The sequence below is a fragment of the Impatiens glandulifera genome, chromosome 6 (assembly GCF_907164915.1).
Source record: "Impatiens glandulifera chromosome 6, dImpGla2.1, whole genome shotgun sequence".
In the NCBI taxonomy this organism is placed as follows: domain Eukaryota; kingdom Viridiplantae; phylum Streptophyta; class Magnoliopsida; order Ericales; family Balsaminaceae; genus Impatiens; species Impatiens glandulifera.
In genome coordinates this window covers 3,723,472-3,749,060 of record NC_061867.1, presented here as the reverse complement: position 1 = coordinate 3,749,060, position 25,589 = coordinate 3,723,472, and the positions used below count along the sequence as shown (strand labels likewise).

The 25,589-nt window shown below is 28.2% G+C and overlaps 1 protein-coding gene across 1 annotated transcript; it reads left to right on the top strand.

Annotated features, from left to right (window-relative positions):
* Positions 1-864: 864 nt before the first annotated feature.
* On the top strand, positions 865-25,560 carry LOC124942936 (putative disease resistance RPP13-like protein 1). Its single transcript, XM_047483507.1, has 5 exons — positions 865-1,541; positions 1,666-2,458; positions 24,475-24,636; positions 24,758-24,982; positions 25,064-25,560. Exons 1-5 carry the CDS (start codon positions 865-867, stop codon positions 25,166-25,168), a joined length of 1,962 nt encoding a protein of 653 aa, XP_047339463.1. The 3' UTR covers positions 25,169-25,560.
* The last annotated feature ends 29 nt before the right edge of the window (positions 25,561-25,589 follow it).

Here is a 25,589-nt window from a genome sequence, read left to right as displayed (position 1 = left end):
ATGGCAATGTAAGTGCTTCAATTAAGATATGAAATATATTTGTAGTTATATTTAATTTGATTATGTGTTAATTGATTATTAATATAAATCATGCATATTAGCTAATAATATGATGATTCATGTTATTCATAATAAGTATGATTATCTAGAAATTTATATATATATATATATATATATATATATATAAATTAAGATTTATTTTAATAGATAATTTTGAAATTTATCACAAATCATGTGTTCTTTGATGGACAAAGATTTGTTATAGAATGTTGAAGGTCATCTAATTAATTAAGAAACGAATAATTGATGACATGAATATAATTAATTAGTTTTATTTTTAATTAAAGATAAATGATCAACATTCTAATTAAGTGTAATAATTAATATTCTAATTAATTATCATGTATTTTTTAAACAGTATTTTTAATGATAAATGACGTTGTATATATATTTGTTTAATAATATATATGACATATTATTTATCTGATTACATTTATATGTTATTGACTATACATATTAATTAGTTGTTTTGTCATTGTGGTGACTAAAATGAAAGAAGCAATAATATATAATATCATATATATGGATATATTAATTTTGGTTTAATATTATATATTTGATATACATTGTTCAATTGCATCATTAAGACTTACTTAATTTGATAATTTTGAAATCAAATAATTACAAGAAAAATCTTGTTTGATTTGAGAATAATGTGGCAAACGTGCCGATATTACGGGATGCAAACGTGCAACCAAAAATAAATGTTTAAGCGACTTCGGTCAAAGATGCTTGAAACATTATGATTTTTTTTTGTAAAAATTATGTGATATGGTGAATATTTATTTGATTAAATATTCTACAATGTGTATGATGCACGATCTTGCCCAATCGGTTATGAAAGAGGAATGTTATACGATGAAGGCTAATAGCTCAAGTGATGGTTTAGAACGAGAAATCCATCGTCATGTAACAATTGATAAGTTCAACGAACCATATTTTTGTTCTCTTAAGGAAATTAGAGGATCGCATTCAATAATGGTCGTCAACTGCGGAGATTATGATGGAATTGTCGCTAGGGAGATTTTGAATGTCTTGAAGGAACTTCTGCCTTTACGTGTCCTTGAAGTAAGATGGTATGTGCACAATCAAGATTTGAGTTATGTGAGTCGTCTAAAACATCTCAGATACTTGGACATTTCCAAGAGTAAGATAACAACATTGCATGACAATATTTGCGAACTCTTCAACTTACAGACTCTGAAACTCAATTCTTGTTCTATGCTTGAGAGTTTGCCTAGAAATATGAGGAACCTTGTTAACCTGAGGCATCTTTATTTGGAGGATTGTGATGGAATAAAATATATGCATAGAGGAATGGGGCAAATGAAACATCTCAAGACGCTAAGCTTGTTTGTGATAGGCAAGAAGGATAGATACGGTCAACTAGATGAAATAAAAGAATTGGATATCGGCGGATCATTGACAATTAAGAACCTTGGAAGAGTTAGTGATGCATTTATTGCAAGAACCTTGGAAGAGTTAGTGATGCATCTATTGCAAGAGGGATAAATATAGCTAAATGGTCGAGTATCACTACGTTGGAGTTAGATTGGGGTTTTAATGCTGATGCTGATGGACATGAGAAAATAGGTGATGCTCTAGAGGTTTCAACTGCGAGGTTGAAGACATTGAAAATGAACGTTTACAAAGGTGTGAATCCCCTAAATGGGTGGGAAAGTCATCTCCTTCTGTACTATTCCCTTTGTTAGAGAGATTAACTGTTTCTTTCATGATGAATTTGAGGGAATTGGTGTCTCCTACTACTATTCCTAGTACCGGAGCATTCCTAGATCTATGCTCGCTGAGGATATCTTATTGCCCAAAGTTAGGGGCCTTGCTAGTACCGCATCTCAAATCACTCAAATATGTAAGTGTTTACGATGAATGTTCAGATGAGTTGTTATATAGCATCTCAAATCTTAGTACTCTCACTCATCTCTATCTTTATGGATTGAATGAAAGAAGTGTTTTATTTCCATTGTCAATATTTGCGGACAATAATGAAGCACAATTAGGAGGAGTACGCTCAACTTTCCAATCTCTGTCTCTTGAGAACTGCGAGAATTTAAGGCGTTTGTTTGACGAGGGAATGATAATGGAAGAAGAGACTCATCATGATCATCATTTTCAAGCTGGACAAACAGAAAGAACAAGAGGTCTCATCAACTCTCTCACGAAATTGGAAATAGTTGACTGTCCGGAGTTGATGATATCAGTTGAGGAATTTGGAAACCTCAATTCACTACAGAGATTGACTATCCAAGATTGTCCTAAGTTGGTGTCTTCAGAAGAAGAAGCGGACGATTTTAAGGCACTCCTACGTTCCCTTCGAACCAGACTTGGTCGTAAGAAATTCAGAGTAGATATTGAATTGGAAAAGGCGCTACTGCAGAATGTATTTCATCTAAACAAGTGTTTTGTACAAAATGTATTTCATCCCATTTTCTAATTTGCACCTTTATTTGTATTTCAATTTTATTTTTACTTTTTTTTTATTTTTTTTATTTCATACATATCTATCTATCTGTTTATCCCTAAATGTCTATTCTTGCTGCTTTGTAAAGGATATAAATATGGGCTGTTAGCCTGTTATTGGCAGACTTGATTTATGATTGAAGGCCGTTCAACTTTTATAACTAATTTTTTTTACATATAAATATATTATTTAAAATGTTAAGATCTTAAATGATTTTGGATGTTTTATACTTTTGAACTTAAAAGATTATTTTTAGACGACTTTTTAGACGTTGCGTTATAATTTATAGAGAATCCGATATATTTTCAGATGTTAATCGGACTATTTTGAGCAAATGGTAATGTTCTGGCATTACAATGTCAATTGATGAATGATTTTGAAACTTAAAAGAAAACTTGATTTTTTTTTAAACATGATTTTTACAAATTCAAATATACAAATTGTTTAGCATATCTGATCAATAAAATCTGATTGTCTACTAAAATAGTTTAAAAAAACAGTTAAACTATTTATTTTTATTTTTTTATACTTTTAAATACCCACTATTCTAAAAATGAAATATTATGTAAAAAAACAAACTTTTAATAAACTCTTAAATAAGTAAACTCTTACGATTTTGAATTTACAATTATAAGATTTTACGAGTTTATAAATAATTTCAATTTTACAATTTCATATTATTTTAAACTAAAAAAATAAATTTATATTTAAAAATTAAAAAATTATTATTTATTCAAATAAATTAATATAATTAATTTTATAAATATAAGTTTGTATAGTATTATTTAGATCATCTCCAACCCACAAACTCATTCTCAAACTCAAAATAAACGTCACATCAAATAGTAGTTCATCTTCAACCCAAAAACTCATATCCAAACTCAAAAGAATATTCATTTTTTCCCACATATGATCAATTAAGAAAAAATGATGATCATCGTTCATAAACAATATGTGAAAAAAATAAAGATCTTCTAGAAGAAATTAAAAAGACAAACGAATAGATGAAATATCATTTGGATATGATCAAAACAAGAATTATTTTCAAAGAGATTAAGGAAGAAAACACAATTTTATTGAGAGATTGAAGTTCTATAAAAGATCTTAACGATTCAGGTTGAAGCTAAACAGGCACACACATCTTTATAAAGAAAATAAATAATAAAAAATCAAGATCAACCAAATAAATTCACATCCTATTCATTTTCACAATATTTTAATAATGTTGGAAGTCGAAGTAGTGTTAATTTACCAGACTATTAATTGTGTTTTATTGAAGGAAATTGTAATTTTTATTTTTTAGTATTAGTTTAGTAATAAAATATCTTTTATTTTTAATTTGCAGTTTGTAATGTTATTTCCTACTTTGTATTTTATTTTAATGTATTTTTTAATTTTTTTCTAAAATTTTTGTTGATTATTATAAATTTAGGATACATACAAACAAATATATAAGAAAAAAATAATTGAATATATATAAATAAATTATATAAATATATATATAAAAAAATTATATAAACAAGATTATTATAAAAAAAAATTGTATAAAAAAATAAAATTAAACCTAGTTTGTAAATATTAAAATACAACAAAGACATCAAAGACATAAATATATATAAAATGTGTTTTGTTGAATGAATAGTAAATATATTGTAGTTTGAAACAAAAACACGTAAAGACACAAATGTTTCTTAAAAACACTTATAAAAGGATTTGATAATTTCTTTCAATTTCGTGCGCATTGATTTGATGCCTACCTAGATCTATCTGTTGATCAGAATATGTTTACAGCTTATTGAGTTAGAATATTTGTTTTGTTAAGGATGTAAATGAGTTGTTATTTGGACATGATTATGACTGATAGTCATTAAACTCTTAGAACTAAAAATATTTGGTTATCTAGTTTGGAATCAGTAAAAATTTTGAACATGAACGGTTAAGACTTTCTAAAGGGTTTTTGGGTTCATTTATATTTCCAAGCCTATAATCGGATTGTGATCATTTTTAGACGACTTTAGACATTCAGGTAGATATAATTTGATTGCATATGTTAATTGAACTGATATAATGCTCTTTATTTGGGTGATATTTGGACTATAAGACGTAGGATGTTTTAGCTAAGCAATCGAAATGGTGATGATTGTTGGAGGAGATTGGTGTAAGTGTTATCGGTCATAACCCAATCGGTTCGATCAACTAAAAGTGGGCGACCGCGGTAGAATACTAGTGTCATTCAAGGTTTATAATTCTCAAATATCTTCTAATGTCAAATTCTTTAAATTCATCTAGCTTCCAAGCTTTCTTCTTGACTATTACAAACATAAAAATGGATTTGAGATTGCAAATAGAGGAGTGATGAGATGCAGTAATAAAAAATAAAAATGTTCAATTTGAAGCTAAAAAAACAGATTTGAAAACACTTTTGTTTTTTATTTTGGAATCAAAATGTAAATGTAGATAAGAAACCACCAAATTATATATCATCGATTAACTTTATAATTGAATTTCAGAGACATTCTTATTTAAAAATAAAATCAATATAATACGATATAAATGTTAATTGTTTAAGTTAACGAACACAAATATTAAAAACACACTAGCAGTGATATAAATGATATATTTTTGTTATCAGGTTAATTTTTTTTTGAAAATAATACAGCTAAACTAAGTTCAACTAAAAGAGCTTGTTTGATGTGGTTTATTGGGTTTATTTTGAAAATTTATTCAGTTTTCAAAAAAATAAAATTTGTTTTATCACATTAATATCATCTTAATTATCAAATCACTAATTTTATCAATTAAATACTTTTATTTTATTTTTATTAAATTTTAAATATAAAAAAATATTTTAATAATTAAAATAATTATAAATCCAATAAACTTATTTTGTTATTAAATATTTCTTTTTCACAAAATCCTTATTAAAATCAAGATCAAACAAAGATGGAGTAATAATTTTCATTATATATATAAAAAAAATTTAAGTTTCTATTAATTGTCTTTTTTTTCTAGGCGAGCTCAGTTGAATTGAATCGATGGGTTTTTATCCCGATTATGTTTTGGTATTACATTTGACTAAAAAAAACATAGGACATTCTGTGATCGCAGTCAACCGATATATTTACTTTGCAGAACTATTATTATAACAATACGAAGTCTATTCTGGAAAATTTATATCTTATCATCTTTGGGCTGGACTGATAATTAGATTATTTTTTACTTAAAATCCTTACACAACTTTGATTAAAATATGAACCTGCAATAATCATGTAATCATTATACTATTAATGAATTTAAACATATAAATATTATTAAATTGGTTAATATATATTTAATTAAAATATATTTCAAAATATTATTTTATTTAAATCAATATTTCAATAAGATATTGAAACAAATTATTTTTAAATAAATTTAATTTTGTTTTTAAAGACACAAATCAAACTTCGGATCTGAACGTTTTCAAATTTGGTCATTATTTATTTATTTTATGATGTTAAAATGAGTATAAAAACGCTTGAATTCAATGGATAGAGTATGTATATCTTAAGGAATTTTTTATTAAATATATAATTTTCCGCAAAAACAAATTCTATAACGAGTCAATCCAGTCTAAGATACTAATTCTATTAAAAGAGAGAATAAGTTAGAAGCATCCATGACATTCAATTTTATGTAAATAAATGAAAATATTTTAATTTAAAAAATAAAGAAGGGAAAGTATTATTGAAAAAAGATAATTAATTATTTTGTATAGTGTGAAATAATGTGAATATAAGTTGGCTCTTAGTTAACCCAATCATTATTCCTCTGGTTTAATTACTTAATTAATTAGATCTCTTGTGACATGTAAATAAATAAATAAATAAATAAATAATTTTCATTTCATTATGAAGAAATATTAATATAACTAAATATACTATTAGAATTTTTCAGTTTGTTTATTTCTTAAAGCAATAATTTTTTATATTGATTATATCTTATAAAGTTTTATATTTATTAATGTAGTAATATAACATGATACTTGTCTAGAATACGAACATTTATCTATTTTATAGTATTATTATTTTATATATAAATTCTAAAAATATAAATAGTTATTATATAATTTTTTTTTTGTATAATCTTTATTTAAGAAAAATAAAATTAACACAAAACGAAATTATTTTTTAATATTTTATTAGAGTAATATAACTAGGAAATTATTGTGATAATATTTTGAAGATTTTTTTTGTCAATATATTAGTATCGACCTAGTTGAAGCTTATTACTAACTTTGATAAAATGTTACATACAGTTAGGGCTGGTCCCGAGTTTTGGACTACCCAGCCCCCGGTAGAAAAAAAATCGATATTTTTAGTTGCCCTAGCTATAGTTTAAAATTTTGATAAAAAAATATTGGTTTTCGGTGAGGTTTGAACCCATACTCAAATAAAAACTCTATTTTTTTTTATCTTAAACCACAAAATTATAATCCTTTTCAATTTAAAAATACAATAGATTTGACTAACTACTTGAAATAAATGGCTACCCTAGCCGAGGACGTGTCGGGCCGGTTTACCCAGGACCGGTCCTGCATACAGTTGATGAAGAAAGTGGTGAAATTCCTAAAATTTTGTAATAGAACAACAACAATAGAGAGTCTAGATTTATGCTCATCTTACCATACTAAGAGAGTCGCTACTCCTCACCGTGGGTTGATAAGAAGCAATAACAATGACAACTTGAAATTGATTCTGCAATCTATTCCTTATTTTCTTCTCTTACTCTCAAGCATTAATATAAGGCACCATCTTTCTTCTTTATAATATATAAGCTTCTTTTATGAATTTGAGAATGTTATGGTGTATCATAAAGAGTTTTTGAGCCTCTAATCAATTAATAAATTTCTGTGTTAAAATTTTTTTCTGTTAAAAAAATTCATTTTTGATTTAGTTCAATAATTTCGTGCAATAGTGAAATCGAATGACAATACATAAAAGGCGGTGAAGTTGAAGGATAAGATTTTACAATAAAATGAGACGCCGTGATCAAGAATAATGAGTTCGTCGAAGAAATGTTTGAATGAAGGCCTCTGAATTCGAGTATAAAATTATGCTCATTTTTCTCATTATATAGATATTGTGTTTGTTTATTTTTTTAAATGTCTGAATGATGGCCTCTGTATTCAGCCTAAATTTATTCTTACCGCACTAGAATCTTTCTAGTATTCTTTATTGTCCATTTATTTTTTTAAATTCATCTAACTAATTGTAATCTCTTTATTGATAATTATTGGCCGTTTCCGGAAAAGTCATACCTTTATTGATAATGGAAATATGAAAGGATAATGGTTTAAAAAAGAACGGTGTAGAAGAAGAAAAGATTGCAAATATTATTGCAAATATTATTGCAAATATTATTGCCCTAATATAGGTGGGGACAGTGGGAATATTTGTTTTTTGACACATAAATTATTGGCTGGAAAATTAAAACTTTAATTTCATAATGGAATGATAAAGGTGAATTTATGACGTGTAAATAATTAAATATCATCTCATTGTCTCTGATTTCAAAATATATATTATATTATTATTATTACTTTGATTTCAAAACTACTTTAATTTTAAGTTTGTTCCACATGCATGTGGTTGCATAGTAGGAAAACTATACATAAATATTTATAAAAGTTATAGAAAACATTGATTTAGACAAATATGTTTTCACATTATTAGGAAAAATAAACATTTAATCCAAATAAGAGTCTCAAATTTATTTATAATCTAAAAATATCTTTTTAATATTTGTAAATTTGTAAAAAAAAATCATATTTATTCAAATAAAATCAAACAAACTTCAATCACTTGGATAAGAATGATTATTAATAAAGTTAATAAATTATTGAAATATAACCTTTTATAATAACTGGATTATTTATGTTTAATATAATGTATTATCTTTAAATAATTTGATAATTTACATAAATTTATAAATTAAATATTTGAACATCATAAATTATGGAACAAAGAACTATTGATATGTGAGAATCAATTCATATAGCATTAGGCAAAATCATGCGAACTTACAGTTCACTGCAGCAAAAATATACGTTTTCCAACGCTAACAATTGATTTTACCGGCGCATATAAGCGTCGGAAATATATAGGCGACGCTTAAATTACAGCAATAAAAGCATGTCATAATATCCCAATTTTCTCTGCTGTTAAAAAGAGTGAAGTCACATCGCCTAAATTTTAAAAAAATTATCATGTGTCCCGGATTTCAAATTCTTATACATTGCAATCTAATTTTCTTTGGGTCCACAAGCCACTTGCTTATTATAATCATAAAGTTTGAGATCACACAGTCAATAAAAAAATACATTATTCTACAATTGTTAAATGACGAATCCCAATCTCAAAGGAGATTAATGAATAAAAAGTCTCAAATTTTTAATTAAAATAATAATTTATAACTACTTACATATTTATTTATTTGGGGAAACAAATACTAGAAATATTTATATTGTGTTTAAAGTAAATCAACTAAATTTAATTACACATATAGAAAAAACGTTAAGGAACTTTTGTAATAATGGAAAAAAAAACTTATTTATTTATGAGTTTTCTTCAAAATTCAAAGCAGCCACAATGTGAACAACAGCACTATCATAGAAAAATAAATGACAATGTATAAAACATTTGAAATCCGAGACTTATCATAACAATAATATGAATAAAATCTTAGTGCTATCATGTTGCAAGGGCCATCCCGAATAATACTTTTTTAAAGCGGGTCTCTTTTGTCGAACTAAATAATAATAAGGTGTGTTTGATGAGGGGAATTAGAATTAGAATTAGAATTCTAATTCCAATTTCATGAGAATTGACATTAAATTACAATTCAATTCATATGTTTGAATAAATTATAAAATTATAATTCAATTCTAATTCCTATGTTTGGGAAATAATAGAATTGTAATTCAATTCTAATTCTTATGTTTGTAAAATAAAATATCGGTTCAAAATATTGACTTTTTAAATATGTTTTCACGTTTTTGGCACGTTTAATACGTTTTTGACATGTTTAACACGTTTTGGACATGTTTAACACATTTTTACACGTTTTTGGCACGTTTAAACACGTTTTTGACATGTTTAACACATTTTCACACTTAAAACACATTTTCACACGTTTAACATGTTTTTTCATGTTTTTGGTATGCATAACACGTTTTTGACATTTTTAATACGTTTAACATGTTTTTCACATGTTTTAACAAGTTTAACACGGTTTTCACGTTTTTGGCACGTTTTAACATGTTTAAAACTTTTTTCACACGTTTAACATATTTTTCACGTTTTCACACATTTAACACGTTTTTGACATGTCTAACACATTTTACACATTTTTGACACGTTTAACACGTTTTAGCACATTTAACACGTTTTTCACACGTTTTTCACGTTTAACACGTTTTTCACACGTTAAACATGTTTTTCATGTTTTTGGCACGTTAAACACATTTTTGGCATGTCTAACACGTTTTTCACACATTTTCACACGTTTTAACATGTTTTTCATATTTTTTACTCGTTTTCACAGTTTTTCCACGTTTTAACAAGTTTTTCACATTTTCCACACGTTTTCAAGTTTTTCACACATTCTAACATGTTTTTCACATTTTACACGTTTTCACGGTTTTTACACGTTTTTCATGTTTTTCACACGTTTTAACAAGTTTAACACGTTTTCCACACGTTTTTCAAGTTTTTCACACATATGTCACGTTTTAACAAGTTTAACATGTTTTTCACACATTATAACAAGTTTAACATGTTTTTCACACATTATAACAAGTTTAACATGTTTTTAACGTTTTTGGCACGTTTTTAACATGTTTAATACGTTTTTAACACATTTAACATGTTTTTCACGTTTTTGGCATGTCTAACATGTTTTACACATTTTGACACGTTTAACACGTTTTGGCACATTTAACATGTTTTTCACGTTTAACACATTTTTCACATTTAACACATTTTTCACACGTTAAAATGTTTTTCATGTTTTTGGCACGTTAAACACATGTTTGGCATGTCTAACACGTTTTTCACACGTTTTACACATTTTTAACACGTTTAACACGTTTTCACGTTTTCACACGTTTTCACACGTTTTAACATGTTTTTCATGTTTTTGGCACGTTTTGGCATGTTTTTCACATTTTCACACGTTTTTGGCACATTTAACACGTTTTTGACATCCTTAATACGTTTAACATATTTTCACATGTTTTGATAAGTTTAAAATATGTTAAACGTATCAAAAACGTAGAAACATGTTAACCATATCAAAAATGTGTTAAACGTGCCAAATAAGTGAAAAACTTGTTAAACGTGCCAAAACGTGAAAAATGTGTTAAACGTGTTTAAAATGTGTTAAAAATGTGTCAAACTTTTCAAAAACATAAAAAAACATGTGAAATGTGTCAACAACGTGTTAAACGTGTTAAAAACAAGAAAACTTGTCAAAAACGTGTTAAACGTTCCAAACATGTGAAAAACTTGTTAAACGTGTCAAAGCGTGAAAAACGTGTTAAACGTGTCAAAAATGAGGTAAACGTGTCAAAATTGTAAAAAAAATGTGTTAAAGGTTTCAAAAACATGAAAACGTGTCAAAAACGTAAAAAAAACGTGTTTAATTGTCAAAAACGTGAAAATGTGTCAAAATGAGGTAAATGTGTCAAAAACGTAAAAAAATGTGTTAAATGTGTCAAAAACATAAACAAATATATTAAATGTGTCAAAAACGTAAAAAAAACGTGTTATATTTGTCAAAAACGTGAAACGTGATAAACGTATCAAAAACATGTTAATTATATGAAAAACTTGTTAAACGTGCCAAAAAATGCCAAAATATGTCAAAATGTAACAAACATGAAAATGTGTCAAAAACGTGCCAAAATGTGTCAAAATGTAAAAAACATGAAAACGTGTTAAACGTTCCAAACATGTGAAAAACTTGTTAAAAGTGCCAAAATGTGAAAAACGTGTTAAACGTTAAAATCATGTTAAGCGTGTCAAAACGTGTTTAACGTGTCAAGGATGTGTTAAACGTGTCAAGGACGTGAAAAACGTGTTAAATATTTCAAAAACGTTTTGAACGTATTAAGGACGTGAAAAACATGTTAAATGTGTAAAAAAACGTGTTAAACGTGCTAAAAACGTGTTAAATGTGTCAAAAACATGTAAAAACGTGAAAATCATGTTAAACGTGTCAAAAACGTGTTAAACGTGTCAAGAACGTGAAAAACGTGTTAAATGTGTCAAAAATGTGTTAAACGTGCCAAAAACGTGTTAAACGTGCCAAAATATGAAAATATGTTAAACGTGTGAAAAACGTATTAAACGTGTTTAAAACTTGTTAATCGTGTTTAATGTGTGAAAAACGTGTTAAAAATGTCAAAAACAAGAAAAATGTGTTAATTTGGAATTATAATTCCGACCTAAAAAGATTGGAATTGAGAACTATCAAATTACACTATATTGAATTCCATTGGAATTCTAATTCCAATTCCAATTCTTAATATTAAAGTGTCTAACAAACATAAGAATTGGAATTGGACCCTCCAATTCCAATTTCAATTCCAATTCCAGAGTTATCAAACACACCCTAAGTCTCATTGTCATCCTCAAGAATGACACATCATTTCAAGTTGTGTTTTCGACATCTTCTACTTATTGGTCTTCACTTAGGATTTAATACATGGCATAAACATTAATTGGGATAACTATTACTTTTTTAATTTTAGTATTTATTCTTTCACAATGTCTTATCTTTTAAAAAAAATAGTATCCATGGAAAGCATGATACCCTTAGAAAAGAAATATGCCGCTTAGAAGCGTCGGCAAAGAAGTCACCGAGGAATAAAAGTAATTATATTTACCAAATTCTTTTGAGTTATGGAGCCTACACTTATAATAAACTCTACATTGTTAATTAGAGTTTATTGGGTTTTCTTTTTTTGGTTTTGGGCTTGGGCCTGACCAAAGTTATTTAGGTTTATTACCTGAATGTTTACCCTATAAATATGTGATTATTAAGGGTTTACATTGTGGAGACAGAATTCTAGAGAGATAAAGTGTGAGGCAAAAACTTTGTATTCCTTTTTCTTCTTCTTCATAGTAAATATGGTGGTGGCTGAAGTGGATGTAGCTCAATTTGAATGAACCACTATAAATCTGTGTATTCTTGTGTTCTTCTTTCTTGTGTTTTTACAGATTGTTTTCAAGCAGGTCGGATTTGGGAGATACAAATCCTAACAACGGGTATCAGAGCAGCTAGGCTAGATCTGAGCATTGGAAACAATGGCAAGTGAGAATAGTATAGGACATGGGATTAGAAGATTTGATGGGACAGATTATGCCTTATAGAGAATACTGATTGAAGATTATCTCTATGGAAAGAAGCTTCATGTTCCTTTGAGTGAGAAACCAGAGAAGATGGATGAAGCTGAATGGAAACTCCTTGATAGACAGGTTTTGGGAGTTGTCCGATTGACGCTAGTCAAGACAGTTGCTCACAATGTAGCAAAGGAAAAGACCACCATGGGTCTGATGAAAGCTCTTTCTGATATGTATGAGAAACCATCTGCTAACAACAAGGTACACTTAATGAAAAGACTCTTTTACTTAAGAATGGTTGATGGTACTTCTGTCACTACTCATTTGAATGATTCAATACAATTGTGAATCAATTGCTATCTGTTGAGATTGATTTGGGGGATGAAGTTAGTGCCCTAATTTTGTTAGCATCTTTACCAAATAGTTGGGAACCTATGAGGGCAGCAATTAATAATTCAGTTGGAAATGCTAAACTGAAATTTGTTGAAGTTAGAGATCATATTCTTGCTGAAGAGGTTCGTAAAATTGATTCTGGTGAAACATTCAAAGGTTCTGCTCTGAATGTGGAAAACAGGGGAATAGGTAATGATAGAAATTTCAACCGAGGTAAAAGCAGATCTATGTCAAGGAGCAGGAGGAGTCAGTCCAACTCTGGGCGGACATTTGAGTGCTGGATTTGTGGTAAACAAGGTCATTTAAAGAGGAACTGCAAAGCACCGAAGAAAAATGGTGATGATAAAAATGATGCAGCCAACGTTGTTACAAAATCTGTCACTGATGCGTTACTTTTGTCTGTTGATAACCCGATAGATTCATGGGTTTTGGACTCAGGAGCGTCTTTCCACACCACTGCCCACAAAGAATTAATGGAGAATTATGTCGCTGGAAACTGTGGGAAAGTTTATCTCGCAGATGGTGAGCCACTAGATATTGTTGGCATGGGGGACATCAAATTAAAGATGGAAAATGGTTCTGTTTGGAAGATTAATAAGGTGAGACGCATTCTAGGTTTAATGCGCAATTTGATCTCTATTACACAGCTTGATGAAGAAGGTCACAATTTCAGTTGTGGAAATGGTGTGTGGAAGGTGACTAAAGGAGCAATAGTTGTTGCTCGTGGTCACAAAACTGGAACGTTATACACGACTTCAACTTGCAGAGAATCAGTTGCTGCTGTAGTTGATGAGTCCAAGAACAGTGAGCTGTGGCATTGCAGGTTGTGCCATATGAGCGAAAAAGGGATGAAAATTCTTTTGAAGAATGGGCAGATTCCAGAACTGAAGTCTGTTGAACATCAGTTATGTGAAACCTGCATTCTTGGAAAACAGAAATGGGTGAGTTTCTTAAAAATTGGGAAGGAGCTCAAGAAAGAAAGGCTAGAGTTGGTAAACACTGATGTGTGGGACCTGCACTTGTTTCTTCTATTGGCGGATCACAATACTACGTGACATTTATAGATGATTCGACAAGAAAGGTATGGGTATATTTTATGAAGCACAAGTCTGAAGTATTTGTTATTTTCAAGAAATGGAAGGCTTTGGTTGAAAATGAAACAAATCAGAAAGTTAAGTGTTTGAGATCCGACAACGGAGGTGAATATATCAATTCAGATTTCAAAGAGTATTGTGTTGTTAATGTGATCAGTATGGTGAAGACTGTTCCCCGAACGCCTCAAAAGAATGAAGTAGTTGAACGAATGAATCGAACACTGAACGAGCGTGCTAGAAGCATGAGATTGCATGCAGGGCTGCCTAAAACTTTCTGGGCAGAAGCTATTAATACTGTTGCCTATTTGATAAATAGGGGACCCTCTGTTCCTCTTGAATTCAGAATTCCTGAAGAACCAAGCAATAAAAAGGTAAACCTTTCTTATTTGAAAGTGTTTGGTTGTTTATCATATGTTCATATTAATGAATGTGATAGGAGGAAGCTTGATCCAAAGTCTAATAAATGTTTTTTCATTGGTTATGGTGATATCGAGTTTGGTTATCGTTTCTTGGATAATCAAAATCGGAAGATCATTCGTAGTAGAAATGTTATCTTCAATGAACAGGTTCTCTACAAAGATTGTGTTGGGAAGACATCAGATGGTGATTCCAAGTTGGAAGAGACTGGTACAGTCGATTTGAGAGAATTTTCAGCTAAATATATATACTGGTTGTCGAAGAAGAACAATGTGTTGTTGAAGATGAAATCGTTGAGAACGTGGCCCCAGAGGTAAATCAGCAAACACCGGTTATACAGTTGAGAAGATCATTAAGGAATCGAAAACCAGTTGAGAGGTGGTCTCCATCTCTGAACTATATCTTGTTGACAGATAGAGGTGAACCTGAATGTTATGAGGAAGCAATACAATCTGATGAATCGATTAAGTGGGAGTCTGCTATGAAAGATGAGATGGATTCTTTGATGTTGAATAGACTTGGGAGCTCACTGGGCTACCAAAGGGAAAGAAAGCACTTCACAATAAATGGATCTTCAGGATTAAAGAAGAACATGATAAAACCATGAGGTACAAGGCAAAGTTGGTTGTGAAAGGATTTCAACATAAAGGAGGTATTGACTACAATGAAATCTTCTCTCCAGTAGTTAAATTGATGACAATCAGAACTATTTTGAGTTTGGTTGTGAAAGAAGACCTTCATCTTCAACAAATGGATGTAAAAACTTCTTTTCTTCATGGTGATTTAGATGAAGAGATTTATATGCGGCAACCAGAAGGATTTGAAATCAAAAGAAAAGATGAGCTTGTGTGTAAGCTTCAGAAGAGTCTGTATGGTTTGAAACAGGCTCCAAGGCAATGGTACAAGAAGTTTGATAGCTTTATGAAAAGTAACAATTTTTTGAGGTGTAAAGCTGATCATTGCTGCTATATCAAGAGGTTTGATAAATCGTATATTATTCTTCTTCTTAACGTTGATGACATGTTGATTGCTGGAGCAAGCTTGTATGAGATTAACAAGCTCAAGAAAGAGTTGTCTGAAAAGTTTGCAATGAAGGATTTGGGTGCTGCTAAACAAATCCTTGGGATGAGAATTTTCAGGGATGAAGAAGTTCTCAAGCTTTCACAAGAAGAATATATGAAGAAAGTTCTTAGCAGGTTCAACTTGTATGATGCAAAAACAGTTACTACCCGCTTAGCTAGTCACTTCAGACTATCTAAAGATCAGTCGCCTTCAACAGAGGAGGAGAAAAATTACATGGCAACTGTTCTGTATGCCTCTGTCATTGGTTGTATTATGTATGCGATGGTTTGCACAAGACCAGACATAGCACATGCAGTGGGAGTTGTTAGCAGATTCATGAGCAATCCGGGTAGACAACATTGGGAAGTAGTAAAGTGGATACTATGATACTTAAGAGGAAGTATGGGTCTCGCTTTGTGTTTTCGAAAGTCTAATATGGGTTTGGAAGGATATGTTGATGCTGACAATGGTGGTGATGTTGATAGTAGGAAGAGTACAACAGGGTACATTTATACTCTGGGAGGTACTGCAATCAGTTGGGTTTCAAAATTACAGAAGATTGTTGCTCTTTCTAGTTGTGAGGCAGAGTATGTTGCTGTGACAGAAGCTGCTAAGGAAATGATGTGGTTACAACCCTTTTTGCGAGAATTGGGTCAAGACTACGAGGGAAGTGTGTTGCGATGCGACAGTCAGATTTCCATTCATTTGGAAAAGAATCCTGTTTATCATGGCAGGACGAAGCATATACAGGTTCGTTATCATTTCATCCGGTCAGCTTTAGAAGATGGAGTATTAGCTCTTGAGAAGATTCCCGGGAGTGAGAATCCAGCTGATATGTTGACGAAAGTTGTGACAAATGAGAAACTGAAGTTGTGTGCAACTTCAGTTGGTCTTCTTCGTTAAGACACCGAATGGAAAGCCACTACCGATCGAGAGATGATGAAGTTAGTCTCCAAGTGGGAGATTGTTGAGTTATGGAGCCTACACTTATAATAAACTCTACATTGTTAATTAGAGTTTATTGAGTTTTCTTTTTTTGGTTTTGGGCTTGGGCCTGACCAAAGTTATTTAGGTTTATTACCTGAATGTTTACCCTATAAATATGTGATTATTAAGGGTTTACATTGTGGAGACAGAATTTTAGAGAGAATTTCTTCTTCTTCTTCATAGTAAATCTGGTGGTGACTAAAGTGGATGTAGCTCAATTTGAGTGAACCACTATAAATCTGTGTGTTCTTGTGTTCTTCTTTCTTGTGTTTTTACAGATTGTTTTCAAGCAGATCGGATTTGGGAGATACAAATCCTAACAAATTCATTAACATAATAATCACATCATTATGATATAAAAATTACTCACATCGAAGCTTATCAGTTCTCCAATGGAGAAGGTGAGATTGAAATGAGTTCTCCAATGGAGAAGGTGAGATTGAAATGTTTAAATTTCTCCCCCAACTATCACACCATTCATTCATCTCCATATATAATAAGCAGCTTTTCATTTACAATTAGGAGAATGTTTAAATTTCAATTACCGTGTATTTTTCCAACCTTGTCATTTTCTCTTTCACTATCGAGTACCGGTTACCATCGTCTCATCGGAGCCTCCCCTGCGAAGGTCTTTAATCATATTTAGCCCCGACATCTAGCATATGGTCTAAGTTTCTTCTTTAACTTGGTACAAGTTCAATTTTAGGAAAATGATAGAACTTGGATCTTGCACTTGAAAGCTTATGTGTATGCATGTGTTTGGTGAGGAATATTATCATATTTGTTATTCATTGATTTCATTTTTTTTGTACATAGGAGGGAGGTGATCGAATTCAAATATGAGAGGGTAAAGTGAAGTAGAATTCATGCACATGTATATATATAATGGACTGTAAAATGGAAATTAATTTAGGAAATGATTGCCTTTTGGGTACATAGTAGAAAATAGATGTAGTTTTGAATTAGAATGAATTGGCAAGCAAAATCACTATAGAGTTTTAAGACCATTTCAAAATCTATCCCTAATCTTAAAACTCAAACTTTGAATTGTGTATGAGACTCGAACTATTAAAATTTTAGAAATTTGAGGTTTTTCATATATACACAAAATGCCTGTAATCTTATATTAATACATTATTTTTTTAATTACTTTGTCATGTTTTTAAATGAAATGATATTTAAAGACGTTTTGAATGTATTTTTTTGTTAATTAAGAAAAGGACAATACAGTATGTTAAAATAATAAGATTTTTATTCGTTTGTGAAAAAACCTTAAATTACTTAAATTGTGATAGTTAGACTCCTATATGTGAAAATTCAAATATCGAACCCCATAGCATAAAAAGATCAAAGTTTGAGTCTCAAATAGCAATTGATCCTTAAAGAATAAGGAATAAAATTGTAAACAACAAACAATCATTTCCAAATAAATAAATAAATTATAATCAAACTATTATGAAATCTTCCCTTAGAGTTTGTTTTATGTTGGCTGTGTGAGGGTTTTTAATTGATTTTACTAAAAGTGTTAATAGATGAAAATGTAAGTTATTTGAGTTTTTAATTGGTTAAATTATTATAATATTTTTGTATTTAAATTTTATAAAAATATATTAATATTTTGGCTGATTAATTGGGTATTTAATGATTAAGAAAAAAATGTTTAAATTGTTGAATTTAGAAAGACAAAATTTTCGAAAATTAAAGGTCTACCTGTGCATAAATAAGCGTCACCATAACCTAAATCGATTTTGCTGCAATGCTTTCAGAAAAGCATTTATGTGGTCCACATATATATACATATATGCAAACATACTAGAAAAACTAACAATAAATATTTATAAAAGCAAATATAAAAAAATAAAATTACGGGTTAAGCATTTAGCTGCAAACACATTTAACTATTTAACTATACACAAAATATACCGTCTGACGGGTTCGAACTCAGGATCTCAAGGAGTCTGGGAATATTCATTTCTTGTTACCACTAAAATATAAACAACACGCATATCAAGATATTAAAATATGCTGAATTGATATTTAAAACTCAAACTTTGAATTGTGTACGACACTTAGAACTATTAAAATTTTAGAAATTTGAGACTTTTCACAAATATAAAAAGTCTGTAGTCTTATTTTAATGCATCATTTTTTCTAACTAATTTTTAATGTTTTTAATTAAAATGATATTTAGAAATATTTTGAACGTATTTTTTTTAATTAAAAAAACAATAATATGTTAAAGTAATAAGACATATGTTTATTCGTTTGTGAAAAAACATTAAATTACTAAAATTGTGATAGTTAAATTACTATATATATATATATGAAAATTCAAATATTTTGAGTCCCAAATAGCAATTGAGCCTTAAAGAATAAGGAATAAAAGTGCAAACAACCAACAATCATTTCCAAATAAATAAATAAATAAATTGTAATCAAACTATTATGAAATATGCCCTTAGAGTTTGTTTGATGTTGGTTGTGTGAGGGTTTTTATTAAAAGTGTTAATAGATGAAAGTGTAAGTTATTTGAGTTTCTAATTAATTAAATTATTATGATATTTTTGTATTTAAATTTTATAAAAATAAATAAAGAAATATATTAATATTTTAGCTGATTAATTGAGTATTTAATGATTAAAAAAATGATTGAATGGTTGAATTTAGAAAGAAAAAAATCTCAAAAGTTAAAGTATTTGGCGACACTTAAATAAATTTTACCGACGCATAAATAAGCGTCGCCATAATCTAAATCGATTTTGCTACAACACTTTTTTTTTGGGAAAATGTCCTTTATGCATAGCCGATTTCAGTATAATTTGGTTGTAGTGGTATAATCATGAAAAGGTAGAGGAGATATAACTCCATATAATATGCTTTAATTAAAGTTCACCACGAGACACCAACTCAAAATTAGTACTCAATGACATAGGTAATTAATTGTCAAAAGTATAGATCGGTGGAGTTCAACTTTATAATTTAAAAATATACATTTTTTAATATTCTTGTTGATTCAAAATCATATGATAAGTGTAAGTATAGGTGAGTGGAGTTAACTTTATAATTCTTAATGATGCAAATGTCTTATGATTGAAAATTAACATTTTTTTATTATTGTTGATGATCCAAAATCATATGATAAGTTTAAATATAGATAAGTGGAGTTCACTTTATAATTCTTAATGAACCAAATGTCTTATAGGTAAGTAGACTTCACTTTATAATTTGAAAATATACAATTTTTTTATTATTCTTGATGATCTAAAAATCTTATGACTTGACATGAGGAATTAAATATCAAAATATAGGTAAGTGGAGTTCACATTATAATTCTTAATGATCCAAAAATCTTATAATTTTATATGAGGAATAAATATCAAAAGTATGAGTACTTCACTTTATAATTTAAAAATATATATTTTTTTATTTTGAAAACAATCCATTTAATAAAAAAATGTTTATGTATAACATAAAAATAAAAATAAAAAGTTAAGTACAAATTAAAATAGAATAAAATAATTAATTGACTTGAAATTTTTTAAAAAAATGAATAAGATCTCTATATGAATTCACAGGTTTTACAAATCAATCTCTAACCTCATCATGAGATTATGAATAATCTTTAACAGTCTATTTTTGGTGGTTAAATGTAATCTCATTTCTTTGCAATTAAATAGTCCACTATAAAATTAGTCGTCTCAATTCATGCATCCCAAAGCAATTAAATAGTCCACTATAAAATTAGTCGTCTCAATTCATGCATCCCAAATCACTGACGATCTTCGATATAACCCATTGTATTCCGGTAAAATTCCACAAAAGATTTCATATACTTACAAAAACGTGACAATGTAAAAGTAGATGAAAAGTTGTTTCAGCATGTTTGTAATACGATAACGACTCGCAATAATCATGTATTTTCTTAAATATCTATCGTTAGTGAGAATTTTACCGTGAATAACACTTCAACCAAAAAAAAATTAATTACGCATCTTAGACTTCCACAAATTTCCCAACAAAGATCAATCGGGCTAACTTTATTGAAGCAAGTATAACAATGTCCTGAATAAAAGTTATTCAGATCATGAATAAAATACTGTAAATGATACTCCAATAAAAAAAAAAGATCTTATTAGGAATTTTAGACACCTATAAATTTTTCCAACAAAGATCAAAATGTAATTATGTCTTACATGAAAGTTATTCAAATCATGAATGAAATTTACATTTTTCTATTATGATCCAAAATCTTATCATTTGATATGAACAATTAAATATCAAAAGTATAGGTAGATAGAGCTCACTTTATAATTTGAAAATATATTGATGATTGTGATGGTCTCTTTTATCTTTATTTCCACCCGCCAATTGCGCTCCATTATGCATCGTCTTAAAAATTTAAAATAATTCACGAGTCACATGATTCTTAGATTTAATTTTATGAGAGAATCAAAACATTTTGGCTAATCAATTTATTTTACAAATAATTTATCCTAATTATTTTTTAATAAATTATATAGTTGGAGAGAAGTCTCGAACTTTTAATGAATTATCTAGTTTGAGAGAAGTCGTTGAATTTTCAATGACTGTGGTCGTCTGAATCATATCATTTATAAAGTTATTATTATATTTTCTGTGATACGTTTTGGAAAGCCGGTGGAATCGGTCGGGGAGTTAATTGTTATTCTCGGAAAATAACTATCTCCATAATTTATTATGTGACGAGGTTGTATAATAATTAATATAATAATAAAAATAAAGAACGAAGAAGTCAATTAAAGAAGGAATGAAAGAATAGATGGAAGAAAAAAGAGAATAAAAGGAGGAGAGGAGAAGAGGAAACCGAAGAAAGAAAAACAGGAGAAAGGAAAGAAAATAAAGAAACAAGAAATTTTCCACCAACAAGGTACACAATCGGTTATATCTTCATGATTTTAACGATGAAATTTCAATATTTTTAATAATTATTGTTTAAATCATCTAAAATTTAAAATTGCTAAACAATAAAATTATAAAATTGGTCAAAAATATAAAGTGGAGTCCATCGACATTCTAACTGACGGAAAATTTTCTGAGGGTAATAAAGTCCCGAACTGAAATAAATCATATAAAATGCGTTTAATTACGTAAATTATTTTTCTAATTTTTCTAAAAAATTTAAGTGGTGACTCTATGGTCCAAACCTTTATCGATTATAAATAAATATTTTATATTATAAGTTATAAAACATTGGTTTGGACAAATATCCTTTTACACTGTTAGAACTTAAAACTAATAACATTAAAGACGATCATAATGGCTTCAATTATGAACTATTTTATTGAAATTGTTTTCTATATATATATTAAATTTGAAACTATATAGGTTAATTAACTGTATAAATAATATGTTGAAAAATATTTATATTAATTGTACCTTCACGACTGGAGTTCATTTCGTTAACGAATTGAATAATATATTGTCAAATTTTCAATTTATGTTAGTCAACCAAGCAAACTAGTTTTATTTTCAATCGATAAAACCATTTATGAAATTACCCGCGTTTCGAGCTATAAAAAAAAGTATTTTCAAAATGACATAAAAAGAACCATAGATGAAAAAATTATTATATTATATGAACTAACTTTAACTCTTTTTTAGTGTGAAAAATATAATTGTCATACATAATGGTTTTTTAACTCACAATAAATCTGTAAGAATCTAATTGAAAATAGTAATAGTTTAAATACTATATTTATTTATAATCTAAAAATATATTGTTAATATGTATATGGGTGTAAAATTATTTATGTTTAATATAATTTATTATCTTTAAATAATACATTCTAATTTATTTAAATTTAAAAATAAATAATTAAAATATATTATTTTCAAAAACTTTAATAAATTTTTATATATTATTTTAATTTTTAATATATATATATATATATTATTTTACTTAATAAATTTAAATGTTTTAAGATTTTTTTTAAATTTTATAAATTTTATCTAGTTATATATAATACTTTTTAAAATGATTTATGTAATTTAAATATATATATATATATATAATTGAATTGAATATCCAAAACAGCAATAATGTTCTCCAAACAAATTATTATTATTTTTAAAAATATTTTATTATTATATATTAATAATATTTAAGTCTTTTTACTTAAAATATTGTATATTTTAAAATTTAATCATAAATTATTTAAAAAATCATTAATCCAACAAAAACTCAACTATTATTGGTATATTTTTAACATAATTATATATATATATATATATATATATATATATATATAATATTATGAATTTATATATAGAAAGTATTTATATAATAAAAATAAAGAACCGGTTAATATTACAGGTGGGAATATTTGTTTTTTTTTTACACATAATCCTTTGATTCGGCGTGTATGAGCGTTTGTTTAATAAATTGCTACAGTAACTTTGCTTAATAAACTCACTCAACCAATTATAATCAAACATATTTTTGTGTTTAAACTCATTATTGTTTAAGATTATAATCTCAGTTTTTTTTTCTTTCATTATTTATAAATATTTTTTATTCATTCTCTTTTATCTATTTCATTCATTTTTAATTATTTTATTTATTCTCTCTCATTTATTTAATCTTTTTTTAATCATTTTATTCATTCTCTCTCATTTTTTTCATATATTTATAATAATTTTATATATTTATATAAAATTATTATAATAAAAAAAAATTACATTTAAATATATTTTTATTTATTATTTATAATATATGTTTCTTAATATATAAAATAATTAAACAATATATAAAATATAAATATGCTATGATTTTTTTATTTATAATTATAGTCTTAGAAATTAAACTAACCCTAATTAATTATTTAAAAGTACATATTACAATTGAGATAATCAAACATGACGGAAATGAATGATTATACGAAAAGGTGAAAGAGCCTGAAAATGAAAGATTGGGTTAGAGAGGGAGTGTTGAAAGGTGAAAAATATATATAATAGTAATAAATTATTTTTTTTATTCATATTATTTATTTTAATATAAATTATTCTTTAATTTAAGTCATTTATTAATATTTAAAATTATATGTTAACAAAAATTTATAAAAACTAATATATCAATATAATTTATTTTCAAATATATATTATTTTTTAATTTAAATAATGTATTAATATTTAAAATTAAATTAATAAATATATAACATTATATATATAATATTAATTATTAAATAATATAATAAATATAAAAAATAAATAAATTGAGCGGTATAAGCTGAATAAAAATACCAAAACTTAATGATTAAATAAACTGAATCAAAATCGCACATGAATTATTGATTGGAAAATTAAAACTTTAATTTGGTAATGGTACGAATTTATGAAGTGTAAATAACTAAATATCATCGGGAAATTTGATAATATAACCCTAAAAAGAAGTTAATTTTGATATTTAACCTCCATAATAAATTTTTTGATTTTTAACCTTTTTTTTAAATTTTTTCCAATTTTACCCTTAATAACCTTTTTACATATTTTTTTTTTCTTTTTCTTTTCCTTCCTTTCCCCCATTTCCTTTCTTTCTTCCCGTTTTCCTCTTCCCCTGAAGCCGCGGCGACCGTTGGCTTTCTCGAGCATCCCGACCATTCTTCCGGTCCCTTTCTTCCTGCCGAGCATCCCGACGATCGCCAAGCCACAGCCGGACGATCTCCAAGCACCAGCCGGACGTTCTTCGTTTCTCGTTCTCGTTCGAATCATTCAGAGACCTGAGGTTAGTTCTCCTTTCTCGTTCTAATCATTTAGTTTAGTTTAGAGATTAATGATTACTGCAATATGCCTAGATTACTGAAGTTTAGTTTAGGGATTGCTTCATTTCGGAAATGCTTAGTTAGTTTAGGGTTGGGGTTTGGGCGTGGGGTTTGGCTGCGAAAACAGTTTTCGAATCTGATCTTAACATCACACTTATCCCATTGAGTGTCCAGCGTAAGCTCAGTGAATTCCCCGTGATTCTAGGAAGGCTTCGTATCAACAAGAAGACGCCCGAAGCTTTTCTAGCTAAACGATTACTGTCTCGTCTATACAAGCTGCAACAAAAGAAACACAGATATCAACATGTGGTAAGTTGACATCCATTCATTGGTTGGTTACACTAGTTTGTATACAATAAATAATTGGCATTTGTTTATGTTATTCTGCAGGGCATGTTTTTAGGTGAAATATTAGGTGCAGTAGTAATGGCTGGCGACCGGTCTCAAATTTATAGAGAAGTCTGTTGTAGGAATGGCAATGGGATTAGAATCTGAAGATGGGCAGACAATTATTACTGATGCTAATATGGGAAAAATGGTTAGAATTTTGGAAAATGTGGATTCAATTGCATGCTATGATCATTTTGTGGCTCGGCTAGCCGACAGACAACAATCGGCAGTTGTTGGAAGTCTTGAGGAACAGAAACAAACTTGGAGCAAACCACCCAAGTGAACCTACAATCGGTTAGACAAAGTTGTGAACCTACAATCGGTTAGACAAAGTTTCAACTTAGCAAATTTGTTGGAATTTTGTATGCTTATTTTAGTTTGTTATTCAGTGGATTATTATATTCTGTCTCATGAAATTAGTTTGTATTAATTATGATACTAAATCTAAGTTTCATTTTTAGCTAATTATTAACAAGTAACTTGAATCTTAAACTTAGTTAACATATATAATTAATAGATGGATCTG